Source organism: Scyliorhinus canicula, chromosome 8, assembly GCF_902713615.1.
Source record: "Scyliorhinus canicula chromosome 8, sScyCan1.1, whole genome shotgun sequence".
Classification (NCBI taxonomy): Eukaryota; Metazoa; Chordata; class Chondrichthyes; order Carcharhiniformes; family Scyliorhinidae; genus Scyliorhinus; species Scyliorhinus canicula.
Genome location: NC_052153.1, coordinates 79,366,762 through 79,380,258, shown reverse-complemented (window position 1 = coordinate 79,380,258; position 13,497 = coordinate 79,366,762). Strand labels below are relative to the sequence as shown.

Here is a 13,497-nt window from a genome sequence, read left to right as displayed (position 1 = left end):
TGCATACCCGGGCAGCGGGATTCGTCGCCATAGCCAGGATGCCCCGTTTCCAGGGGGAGATCGACGGGATGCATGTCTCCGGCTGAGGGTGCGTGACAGGGATTACCTGCTGCAGCCGTGGCTGATGACACCTATCTGGAGGCCAATGATCGATGAGGAGATCTGATACAACGACGCCCATACAGCGACCAGGAGTGTGATCGAGCAGTGCTTCAGTCTCCTGAAGGTGCGCTTCAAAATGACTGGGCCGCCCTGGAGGGGCCCTCCAGGCTGAGAAGGTCGCCCACAACATGGCGCAGCAGAGGGGCAATGGGCTGGGGGAGGAGGATGAGGAGGAAGGGCAGGCCTCATCTGACGAGGAGGATGCGGGGGAGGGAGACGATGAGCAGAATATGGGGCCCAGGCAGGCAGTGGAGGCCGCATGACATGCCCGTCCGGGTCAACACGCTCGAGACATTCTGATCGCCTCCAGGTTGGCTGGCTAGGAGGGAGGGGGTGGAGGGGGGAGCTGGCCCGAGGCACGGACAACACATCCCAAACCCACACCCCCTCACTTCCCACACCACCAAACCACCCGCTTGCACACTCCTCCGTTATAAACACCTGCAGTGCTACGAGGTGGGGGCCCTGGGTTGGCAGTAACAGCACGTCTGGGCATTAAGATGGAGGATGCTGACAACCCGCTCTGCGATGAGCTCCATACCGTATGACAATGTCGGATGCATGTCCACGGTAGCACCTGCATGCGAGCTGGTCAGTCCATCACACGGTCGTCAGCTCCCTGGGGGGGTGGGGGTTGCTCCCGAAGTGTGTGCACTGGTTCTTCACAACCCCCCCCCCCCCGGGCCAGCCCACCACCAGACCCGCCAGACAGAGCACTGAGGTGGGTTGTAACGGTGTTTACTGTGAACAAATATATAAAGTCTGTGCCCTAGCCCCTATAACTAAACTGTACCTGCACGGGTGCCAACCTAACTGGTGTCTACATTTCTGACATTATGGGCCCTAACACTACGCTTAGGTGGTTCCCCAGACGGTACAGCAGGAGTGGAGGCGGCCTGCTGTGACTCCTGCCCTGCGAGAACGGTCTCTGCTGGCGCACGTCACCTGGGGCGCCCAGCCTGTGTGGGCCTAGCCACTGTCCCGGATGGCGTGGTGCCGCCCTGTTCTGCCTGCTGCGGGGGGCGGGGGTTGCAGTGTTCCAGCACCACCTCTGCGGGAGTCACCGACACAGGCCCCCTTACCTCCTCTTCCTTCGGGGCGACCGATAGCCCCCGGGCAACTCCACGGTCCGGGCATACGAGCAGAGCCATTCCTTGAGCTCTCCCCGCCCCCCGCGCGCGCGTCACCTGGCGCTGCCTGTCCTGGAGTCCCACTCTGGTCTTGACCAGGATCTGCATGCTCGCGGCCATGGAGCATGGGGCATGCACCATCTCCATCCGGGACTGCGCCACCACGCTGTGGGTCTGTGCCACATCCGGCAGTGATTGGCCACCTTCCTCTGGGACTGGGGCACCGCCCTCTGGGACTGGGCCACCGCCCTCTGGGACTGGGCCACCGCCCACTGGGACTGGGTCACCTCCCACTGGGACTGGGCCACCTCCCACTGGGACTGGGCCACCTCCCTCGGGGACTGGGCCACCTCGCCCTGTGTCTGCGCAATGCCGGCCAGCGCCTGGGCAATGCCGCCAACATTCCCAGCCATGGCCTGCTGTGCTGAGTGCCACTGCGATGTCCAGGCTCTGGCACATGGCTTCCTGAGAAGCACTGGATGCCCACCATCATCCCCTCTTATAGTCCCTGGGTCTCTGACTGCATCTGCACTAGGACTGAATGTTCCAGAAGTACGGGACCCGTCTGGTCGTCAGCTGGTTCCTGGGGTCAGCCTGCCTTCCGACCATCCGGCCCTTCGACTGCTCCTACCTCCACCTGCTGTACTGGATGAGATGTGTGGTGCGCACCAGTTAGTGTCCCAAGAGCCTCTTCGCTAATGCACCCAACCAAGGTGATGGTGTTGGCGACAGCTGTGACGAAAAGCCCGTGTCCTCCTCCGACCTGAGCTCCAGGGTGGTCCTGAGTCTCGGGCGGGGGGCTGCTCTCTCCCCGTCAGTGCTCGGCTGTCTCGGGGTCTCCGACGCTGGCACTGACTGGGGGCGGGGGACACCGGATGGGCCGCCCCCATTTCCAGCAGGTCCTGTAATACACAAGACGACAAGTATGAATAGACAGCTGGCCCCGGGGGGGGGGGGGGGGTCTCGACAGATGTGTCATGGGCAACTGCAACTCGGCAGTTGCTCACCCGCAGCCGCACTCCAACCCAGCGACATACCTTTTTCTCTGGGCCACGTTCAGGACCCCTTTCTCAGGCATGGTGAAGGGTCGCAGTTCTGCTGATCCCCCTCCGGTCTTCTCCCGCTCCTGCCGGTTGTGCACAGCCATCCCCTGTGGTGGGGGGGGGGGGAGGAGAAGGCGGGAGCACACATGCAACAACACCGTTAGACGGTCCGACACATGTAGCCGAGGGGTTGGGTAGATGGTGGCCTCAGTGGTCTGGGCACCCGGCCATGGTGGATGGCATGGATGCTGGCACGTGGGGCAGGGTGGGGCTTCGGCTGTCCCGGGTGGGGCAGTTACGGGTTTATGGGGAGGGGGGGTGGGGGGCGCCCTTAGTATCAGGGGCATGGAGCAGCCAACTCACCCTAGCCGCCCTGAGGAGGAGGTTGTGGAGGTTCTTGCGGCACTGCATGCCAGTTCGGGCAACATTGCCCACAGTGCTGACCACATCTGCCACCTGCGCCCAGGCACGGCGGACGGCGGTGCCTGGCAGCCTTCCTCCCGGGCCGGGGTACAGGATCATCCGTCTCTCCTTCATAGCGTCCAGGAGGGTGTCCAGCTCAGTGTTCCTGAATCGTGGCGCTGCTCTCCTTCCAGCCATCTTGTTGGCTGGGACGGTGTGTGAGGGTAAGGACAATTTAAGTGCAGCCGCGGCTTGTAAGCCTCATGAGTGCCAATCACGGACCTGATGAATCCGGCACTATTTTTCATGGAATTGATTGCGTTCCACATGGAGACGGTGCTCGTCCATTTAAAATCGGTGCAGGTGTTGCAGTGAATTTTCTGTTGTAAAACGTCACACATCCTCCGCTGGCGTCAACACTTAGAACATAGAACTTAGCCTCAGAAACGGAAAATCCCGCCCAGGATCTTTTATATAAAACTGAAAGGGTAGCTCGCTCATGGTTTAACATGAACATTTTTTTTTTCTTTCTATAAATTACAGTGCCAATTATTTTTTTTCCAATTAAGGGGCAATTTAGCGTGGCCAATCCACTTACCCTGCACATTTTGGGTTGTGGGGGCGAAACCCACGCTAACACGGGGAGAATGTGCAAACTCCACACGGACAGTGACCCAGAGTCGGGATCGAACCTGGAACCTTGGCGCCGTGAGGCAGCAGGGCTAACCCACTGCGCTACCGTGCTGCCCTCATTTAACATGAACATTAACACCTCCAAAGATGCAGCACTCCCTCAGTACGGCATAGAAATATCAAACAAGATTACGGGCGGGTCTCTTCGGTCTTCGACGCCGAAATCGCATCCGGTGATCATCCGGAGAATCCATATTGGCGCCGAAATTGGGGGTGGCGCTGCTTTTGCAATGCTCAGGACGTTATCCGGGCCCCCCTCCCCGATTCTCTGCCCCTGGCGGGTCGAGCCCCTGGCGTCGTGGGTCACCCTTACTATTTTTTTTCCGGGAACTCAGCGTGGCGGCTGCGGACTGAGTCCAGCGCCGCCACAGTCGGGGGGAGTGCCGATCCGCGGGCAGGGAGAGCTTTTGCAGAGGGCACTGGTGGTGGGTGGGGGGGGGGTCTGGGGGTTATGAGCCTGGCCAAAGGGGAACACTATTTGGCAAGCCGGGACCGCCGCTGTGCGCAGCCACGGACCCGACAATTCTCCGGCCGTAAAGGCAGCTGGAGCCGGATGCTCCACGCTGCGTGCCTGCTAGCCCCCCCACCAGATGAAGGGTCGGTGGTCATTTTGCACTATTGTTTGCGGCCGTAAAAGGCCACTGTTCCCATGCCGGTGTCAGCACTTAGTCTCCGAATCAGAGAATCCAGCCCCAGGTCTCTAAAGTGGTTTTGAACCCAGAATCTTCAGATTCAGAGATGAGTGTTATCATTTGGCAGAGTCAGACATCTATATATTAATATTCTGTGTACAGGAAGCAGCCCAAAAAAACTGTCGACTTATTTGCATACTGCATTTACAAGCTCTCTCCATTAAATCTCCAAGCTTTCTAAACCATATTAAGTGCCCACAATTTAAAAACTGGATACTCAGTCAAGAAATTGAAACGTGCTATTAGATTTGACTGCAAGAAAGCAGCTATAATGGTCATAAGATGGTTTTATAGCTCAAGATCATTTATCATTAAATGATATAGTTGAGTAGCACCGTTACAAGAACATTAAGATCGTTAGTGAGAATTAAAATACCCTCTTAAATTTGGGGGAAAACACTTGTAATTGCAAACCATTGTAATTTGGAGAGGGATTTTGTCATGGAGTGTATTACTATACAGATAGCAGCCAGCATCCAGGTTCTTGAATCCACATCCTCTGGACTAAAACCTCAAATAATGTGATGTTTTCCCAGCATTATTAAAACTCTTTTCAATTTTTGACCAAAGAAAATGAAATATGGAAAATGACGTTTCAGCACAATTTACGTCATTCCACATTGTTTGTTTCAGATGATTTATTCACATATAATTGTTAGGACCCCACATGCGAACACAACTATTTGCAACTTGTGTAACTGTGAGGAAATATTACTACACCACTGATGTAATAATACTGACCAATTGGTATCTTTTATGTTCAAACAAACTTTAAAAGTTAAACACAGAATTAACTCATTGGCAACAAATAAATAGCTTTACAATTAAGTTACAACATTATTAAATAAGAAAGAAAACCTTGACTTACTTCATAAACCTCCAATACCTTCCAATTAAGCAAATTAATATATTGGAAATACCACTCACGAATAAAGTTAACAACTAGGTTTCTACTTGCTTTTCTCAGTGTAGAATCTTTGGAGAGAAAGCCTTTCAGGACCGAACTGAAACACCTCTATTCAGATGAGAATTCAAGGATCAAATGCCGTTTCAGACATACCTGGCTCCTCCCATTAACTACACCATCCTTACCCAAAGCATAAGGCATTCTTTTGTCTCTTCTTACAAGATGCCCCTTGACTTGTTCAGTGAGAACCAAACACAACACTCCTCATAATTTATCTATACACCAGGAGTCCTTGAAAATTCCATTAGCTAGCTATATGTCAACAAGTAAATGGTTCTCAAGATCTATTAGCAGAACACTTCACCTGTAATCAATGATTACCTCACTTGTACAGCCTTGATCATAGCTCTAGCAGTCATACAGTCTGTATAGACCTTAATACAGGTTTTAATATTACTGCAACAAAAAAAAATGGCAATTCCTTAGATTCCTCAGAGAATAATGTTGGAGATTTTGGAGCTTCACCTTCAAATACCTCAATTTTCCCACTAATTAAAAGCTTACTCAAACAAGACAATATCAATTGTAATATATATTTACCCACATGGCAAGAAGGGGGCAGAGTGGTATTGTCACTGGACTAATAATTCAATGACCCAGAATAATGCTCAGGGGACCGGATTCAAATCCGGGTGGAATTTGAATTCAATAAAATGTCCAATGATTACCATGAAAGCATTGCTGATTGTGGCAAAGGTCTATCTGGTTCATTAATGTCCTTTAGGGATGGAAATCTGCCATTGTTACCTTGCCTAGCCTAGATAAGACGCCAGATGTGGTTGACTCTTAACTGCCCTCTGAAAAGGGGCAATTAGGGATGGGCAGCAAATGCCAGCCTTTCAAGTGATGCCCACATTCCATAAAATAATTTTTAAAAATAGCCACCATAATTCTATCAACGTCAGAATATTTATCTATATGATGATGATTTAAAAATGGCACCACTTACAAAGTGGAATAAAAAATAAATTCCATAAATTAAACCAATATAAAGCCACCTTTTATTTCGAAAAAGCAAATTCAATATTAAACAGAAAATAAAGGAACATGCAACAAATATTTTCCTAACATGTTTATTGTCGGATTACATGGGAGTCTGCAGCACAAAACAAGTCATTCAGCCCAATTGCTCTAAGCTGGTACTATTGCTCCACACATGCCTCATCCCACCTCGCTTCATCCAGCCATGTCAACATATCCTTTTATTTCATAGATATCATAAAAATCATAGAATTTACAGTGCAGAAGGAGACCATTCGGCCCATCAAGTTTGCACCGGCCCTTGGAAAGAGCACCTTAACCAAGCCCACACCTCCCCCCTATCCCATAATCCAATAACCCCACCCAACTCAACCCAACCCTTTTGGAAACTAAGGGCAATTTAGCATGGCCAATCCACCTAACCTGCACATCTTTGGACTGAGGGAGGAAACCGGAGCACCCGGTGGAAACCCACGCAGATATGGGGAGAACATGCAAACTCCGCACAGACAGTGACCCAAGCCGGGAATCGAACCTGGGACCCTGGAGCTGTGAAGCAACAGTGCTAACCAATATGCTACTATGCTGCTTTCTCCTTCTCCTTTAAATTTATCCAACTTCCTTTGAATGCATTTCTGCATTCTTCATGAGTGAACCTCGGCAGTGTGTTGGTAGGATATTTAACTGTGGTGAGTATCAGAGGGGAGCCTGGCCATCTTCTCATCTGAATTTTGCAGTCGGAAAAATTGTCATACATTATCTATTAACAAATCACCAATACCCCAGCATATCCAAATACATAACCTTGGATCATATCATCCCTCCCTAACTCTTTAACCCTGCAACTCCTTGCATCGTAACTCACCATTTCTTTGGCTCCAGCTCAATGCATCACCCCCACCATTAATTGTCAGATTCCACACACACTGAAATTCACACCCTAAAGAAACTCTACCCATCCCTCCTGCTTGAAGACCCTGTTTAATACCCACCTCTTTTGACCAAGATATGGTCTGTCCCCTTGCTCTCCCCTCTTTATTCGCACACGTAAATGGTGCTATATAAATGCAAGTTTTTATTACATGCAAAGTACAGCATAGAAACAGCCATGCCAGCATTTATAAGACCTTAATAAATAGGAACTCCATTGTTCAATAGGAATATGGCTGATCTGACATTCTGCACATCTACTTTCCTGTCCCATCACCATAACCCTTCATTCCCTTGCTGATCAAGAGTCTTAGCTTTCTTAGCCTTAAATATACACAAGGACTATGCCCCCACAACTCCCTGTGGCAAGGAGTTCCAAAAACTCACAACCCTCTGAGAAGAAATTCCTTCTCATCTCAGCCTTAAATTCTGAGATTATGCCTCTGGTCCGAGATACTCCCATAAGGGGAAACATCTTCTTGACATTTACTCTTAAGAATCCTATATTTTTCAATGAGATCATATGTCATTTTTAAAATCCCAATGGAGTAGAGTCCCAACCTGTTTAACGTTTGATCATAAGACAATCCCTTCATACCGGGGATAATCCAAGTGAACCTACTCTGAATTCCAATGAAATAATATCTTTCCTTAAAAATGGGGACCAAAACGGCTCACAGTACTTCAGATGTGAAGTACCCCACCCACTTTGAAATAAGGGCCAACATTCCGTTATCCTTCCTGATTACCTGCTACACCTGTGTGCCAGCTTTCTGTGCTTCATACACAAGTACCCCAAAGTTCCTTTGGGTTGCAGCTTTCTGCAGTCCTTTTCCATTTAAATAATACTCGGTTCTTTTGTTGTCCCTTCTAATTTTTGCCAATTCTTTGCCCATTAAGGGTAAATGTCGAGAAAATGTTTCCCCTCATGGGAGAGTCTCAGACTAGAGGCATAGTCTCAGAATAAAGGGGTGCCCATTTTTTGCTCACTCAAATAACCTAACAATATCTCTTTGTAAACTGTAATTAATTCCTCCCCCAAATTCTTTAGTATTAATGGGATGTTCCAAGTATCTTCCACCGTAAAGACTGATGCAAGATCTGTTTAATTTCCTGGCTCCACATAACTATTTTCCCAGATTCATTTTCTAAGGACCCTACCTTCACTTTGACCTTTCTCTTACTTTTGGTATATTTAAAGAAGCCCTTATTGTCAGTTTTTATGTTCTTTGCTAGCTAGTTTGACCTTGTAGTTTATTTTCTCTTTTTTTAATTATCTTTTTAGTCCTCCTTTGCTGGATTCTGAAATTATCTTAATCTTTGAGACTATCACTAACATTTGCCTCCTTATATGCTTTTTCTTTCAACTTAATACCCTCCTTAACTTCCTTGGTTAGCCTACCCCTCCCCAGAATCTTTCCTTCTTTCTTGGATATATTTTTGCTGAGTCATGAATTACCTCCTTAAGTGTCTGCCATTGCTTATTTACTGTCTTTCCTGCTGTTCTATCCGCCCAGAGCACTTCAGCTAACTCTCTTCTTATTTCATTGAAATTCCCTGTATTTAAGTTAAACACAGTTGTTTCCGATCCAGGTTTCTCACTCTCAAACTGAATATCAAATTCTATCATTTTATCATTACTACTTCCTCGGGGATCTTCCACTATCAGGTCATTCATTAAATCTGCCTCATTACCCATTACCGGATCCAAGATAGCCTATTTTCTGGTTGGCTCCAAGTCCAATTGCTCTAGGAAACTATTTTTAATGCACTCTAGGAAGTCGTTGTCATAGCTACCCTTACCAACTTGATTAACCCAATTAACATGAAGATTAAAGTCACACATAACTATTGCTCCACACAAGCTCTCATACCCAAATATCAGGATAACCTTTTTAGCTGATGTGCTTACCTGTGTGATTAGCTTTGTCCACTCTATGGATAGCAATTTTCACTTTCTAATTACTCTTTGAATAAAGAAATTTCACGTGAATTCCCTATTGGATTAGTAACTATCTTCTATTTATTGACCCCTAGTTTTGGACATCCCACAAATGGAAACAGCTTCTCTATATCTACATTATCGAAGCCTTTCATAATTTTAAACACCTCTATCAGGATCTCTTTTCTAGAGGGGAGAAAAACAGCCTGCTCAGTCTGTCCTGATGGCTAAAAGCTATTGCACCACCACTTCAATTGTAGTTTTGACAGCATTCCTGGATTGTCTGCCATGAATGTAAAGGCACATTTTCACAATATTGAGTCTACTTACTGCAGAAGGCCATTGCTGACAGACTCTAGAAATTCTGCACTAAGAGATTCGTCCAAACCATCTTCATGACAAGTCAGAAGAGCTTCCACCAAGGGAAAGGCCTCAGGTAAGGTGACAATAGGTAAGCAGAGAACAGAATAGCCCCTCAGTCGGTCTGGTGGAAACCTACAAAAAAAAAACACCATGCCTTATAAGAATTTTTTTGTCTTTTTCTAGATTAGAATGTGAATAGAAAATGCTGGAAATACTAAAATTTGTCATTTTTGCTTCTAATTGGAAAGTTCAGTAGTTTTAAAAACAGCAAGTTGTTCCATTGCCACAATTTTTGGAAAAATGTGTAGGAGGGGTACAATTATGCAACTTCATTTTGCTGTTCATTAACACTCCTGAAATACAGGAAGGTAATGTTTTCTAGGATGCCAGATCTCCAGCTAGGCACAATGTACTTTACTCGAGTTGATGTTGCAGACATTGTGTCCTAAGCAACTATTAAATGAAACGTTTCTTCCTAAAATGAAATGAATTTTGACAGATGCAACACCACAAAACAACTGGTTGGAATAAATACACTTAATAATAGTGTGTTTTTATTTTAAAGGAGCCGTGTTTTATGACTCAAAATAGCCATACCTTATTAAATGAAAAATAAGAAGAGCTTTGGGGCTATTTTCTACGCCACTGGTAGCGGAGTTCACAATGCCGCAGAGAAACTAGTGTTGGGGGAAAAACGGGATTGGTGCCAATCCATTTCCAATGATCCGGTCAAATCGACCCATTTGCATCCTATTAATGGGCTGGGCACCGGATTCTCCACGCCTTTGTGACTCACCAAACCTCTGGGCCAAGATTCACATGGGTGAGGAATCGCTGCATGTATTTCCCAGCATAGCCTTGGCGCGTTGGACCCCACAGTGGGCCAATGGGGTAAGTCTTCGACGTGAGTGCCCCCAAGGTCCATCAGAGGACCCCCCTCCTCCGACAAAGTAAATCCTGCCCACCCCACCCAACCTGCCCCCCCCTCCCCCCACCAGACATCCCCCCCATTGGATAGCCCACCACAGGAGGGCACCCCCACCAGAGACAGACCCTACCTGGAAGTCAGAGAGTAGTCAAGATAGGGACAATGGTAAAATCACTGCTTTAAAACTTATCTGTGCAATACACCTGCCGGCTCAGGCAGAGAAAACAGCAGGTGTAAATTTCTAGAAAGCAAAAACCACATCCCAAGGGTTTATTATTATTATATCCCTTCAGATCATTTGATCCAAAAGGCTTTAATTCACATCAATGGGAAATTGCTTGTACTAGGCTGTGATTGACAGCTTCCAGATAGCCAGATGTCTGGATAATTTAATTTGATTTCCATTCACGCTTAAATGGATCTCAAGTACCCTGATGTGTAACTAACCGCAATGTTTCTAAACATCTAGCTATGATTGACAGTTCCTGACCACATCAAAAGTAGTAACGTGCTCTCACTTCCTCTTTTTCTCTGCAGAAAGCCCTTTAGGGGGCAGAATTACATTGCAAGGGGTGAGGGGGAGGGAGGGCAGCCACCAGACGTCGTTCAGGTCGCATGCTCAAAATAGAGACCCGAAAGTGGGATTTGTGACAGAATCCCTCACAATCCCTGCCATGCACAATTGTGCATAGCAATGGGTAGTGAATCGCCTCTGGATGGCTGCTCTCAACGTGAGTGCAAATCAGATGTGATTCAACTCTGGCGGGAGAATATAGGGCTGGATTCTCTGCACCCCGCCGCCCCCCAACAATCGGCGTACTCCATGCCGAGTATCCACTGCCTCAGGCCATTGCCTGAGGCCCGCCCCGCGATGCTCCGTCCCCGACTGGCCAAATTCCCAACGGCGTGGTTCTAACATGGTCCCGCCCTCAGTAATCCTCACGTGGCGGCTGCAGACTCAGCCCGGGGCTGTCACAGTTGGGGAGGGCAGATGGCAGGCATGGGGGGGGGGGGGGGGGGGGCTTCATTCGGGGCTGGGGGCAATGTGTGCGGGCCAAGGGCGGAGCAGATGCTGCGGGCCACTATTTTGGCGGTCCAGGTCCGCAAGCTGAGTCCGCCATGGAGCACAGCGTGGCCGCTGGAGGCCGCCGCTGTGCACATGCGCGGCCTCTGACCCGGAAGTGCAGGGGCCGTATCGTCAGCTAGAGCTACGAGCTCCACGACAGCTGCCTCCCAGCCCCCAGCAAAACTGAGAATCTGTGGCCTTTTGACGCCAGTTTTCCCGCTGTAAAAGACCAGTTTCCCCAACGGCGTGGGGACATAGTCCCAAAAATGGAGAATCCAGCCCATCGTATCCCAAACGGAGAATTCAGCCATTGATATATGCTTTGGATCATGCTGAAGAATTGGTAAAACACTACAAAAGCACAAGTTCCTTCTTTAAATTATTCAGGATTATTAGTAATTATTGGACAAAGAATATTAGTAAAGGAAGAAAATCCAAATAGCAAATATCTTGATGTCAGGGTGAGTGCAGCTTTAACAACACTTAATACAAAGTAGCCTCCTTCCACCAGCAGCAGCAATGTGTACCATATACAAGGCTTGCCTTCTCAACCGTGCCCCTCAGTTGGTGATCCTCAGGTTAAACCACCACCAGTCAGCTCTCCTCCTCCAGGGGGAAAGCAGACTATAATCACCTGGGACAAGGACGACTTTACCCTTACCTTTACAAAATGAACTACAGCAACTCACCCAGCCTCCTTAGATAGCACCTTCCAAACCCAGAACATCTATCACCTAGAACAACAAAGGCAGCAGATGCATGGAAACACCGCCAACTGCAAATTCCCCTCCAAGCTGCACATTATCCTGACTTGAAACCATATCGGCATCCCTTCACAATCACAGGGACAAAAACCTGGAACCCCTTCCTAACAGCACCATGAATGTACCTTTACCTGAAGGACTGCAGCATTAAAAAAGTTACTCACCCATCTCCTCTCAATGGCAGTGACGGATGAGGAACAAATGCTGGCCAGAGACCGTCACATCCCAAGAAAGACGTTTTTTTTTTAAATTCTGTGTTTTATACAGTTTTTAACATAATGGCAATTACAGAATAAGGAATAGTAGGATAGTGCATTGTATAACCAAGTTTAATAATATCTAACAGGTGACCTATTAACAAACTTATTTTTCTTGGGACATCAACAAGCTGTGCTAGGAAATGACAGGATGTAGGTTCACACTCATGAATATCTGCATAGCAAGTTCCAAGCTGTCACAGGAAGTTGCAAAATGGCCAAGTTTGTGAAGAGGGTGGAAAGATAATTAAAACAAAAATATCCCAGAACACATCAAATCTCGCTGTTCTTCAGGCACTTCCTAATATCCAACTACAAGCAGCATGATCAAATGTTTTAAGAGTAGCTCACCTAAGCACCCCAAAGTCAATAGTGGAGATCTAATTTTAATCTAATGGATAGGGGGAGCAAATGTATACTTTCATATTTAAATAAAAGCAGTTTTTAAGATAAGCTAAAGCCATGTATTCTGCTCATGATAATGCTACTCTGCTGTTCCAATGCAATCTTTACAGAACAGGTATTCTTCTGCATTCACTATAGTAAAGACATTTAAATTAAAGTCAGGTAAGTTTAAATTCTGCCTCCAGGCACTCAGCAAATAGCATTGAACATATATTCCATATCAACTCTCCAGGGCACTTCATAGTGCATCTCTGCAAAATCAGGTTTACACCAAAACTAAACTTGCAATATGAATGGATCAATACGCAAAGTTTTCACTCTATTAAGAGGGCAAAAAGATTTAGCACTTGAAATGTGATCTAGATTTTAAGTTTTCATTTTTAGGAAATGCAAAAATGAACACGGTTAATTGGCATGGGCATTTAAATAATGTCACATTACGTCGCAAACCAATTACCTACCTTGGAAACAAGGAACTTCTATCACACTGACAGCCTTGAAGTTCCTTAACTAAAGAGGAGACCATCTGGAAATAAATAAATAGGTAATCACCATAAACAATAAAATAAAATCACAAGCTATCAAATTTCCTTGACCACAAGGGGAATTTCACTCAAACTTTCCAGTGTTCAAAAGTTCTATTTTTATCATGGGCATATTAACCACTGCAAATTTCATGTGAAAAGGAAGAAAGTCAGAAAGAGTTACCATATGGAAAAACGGTGGTTGGTGAGGTCAACACTTTCTGTTTGAGAGGAAATTAGAGGATTGA

The 13,497-nt window shown here is 47.0% G+C and overlaps 1 protein-coding gene across 3 annotated transcripts in view; it reads right to left on the bottom strand.

Annotated features, from left to right (window-relative positions):
- The window catches only part of fancc (FA complementation group C), a 202,852-nt gene that overhangs the window by 84,198 nt on the left and 105,157 nt on the right, over positions 1–13,497 (bottom strand). For 2 of the 3 annotated variants that reach the window (XM_038804799.1, XM_038804800.1), the window contains 2 exons: positions 13,187–13,251; positions 9,273–9,437 (listed from right to left, as the gene is read on the bottom strand). In XM_038804799.1, coding sequence (XP_038660727.1) covers positions 9,273–9,437; positions 13,187–13,251 — 230 coding nt within the window. The remainder of the gene's footprint in view (positions 1–9,272; positions 9,438–13,186; positions 13,252–13,497) is intronic. The other variant, XM_038804801.1, reaches the window with a different exon arrangement.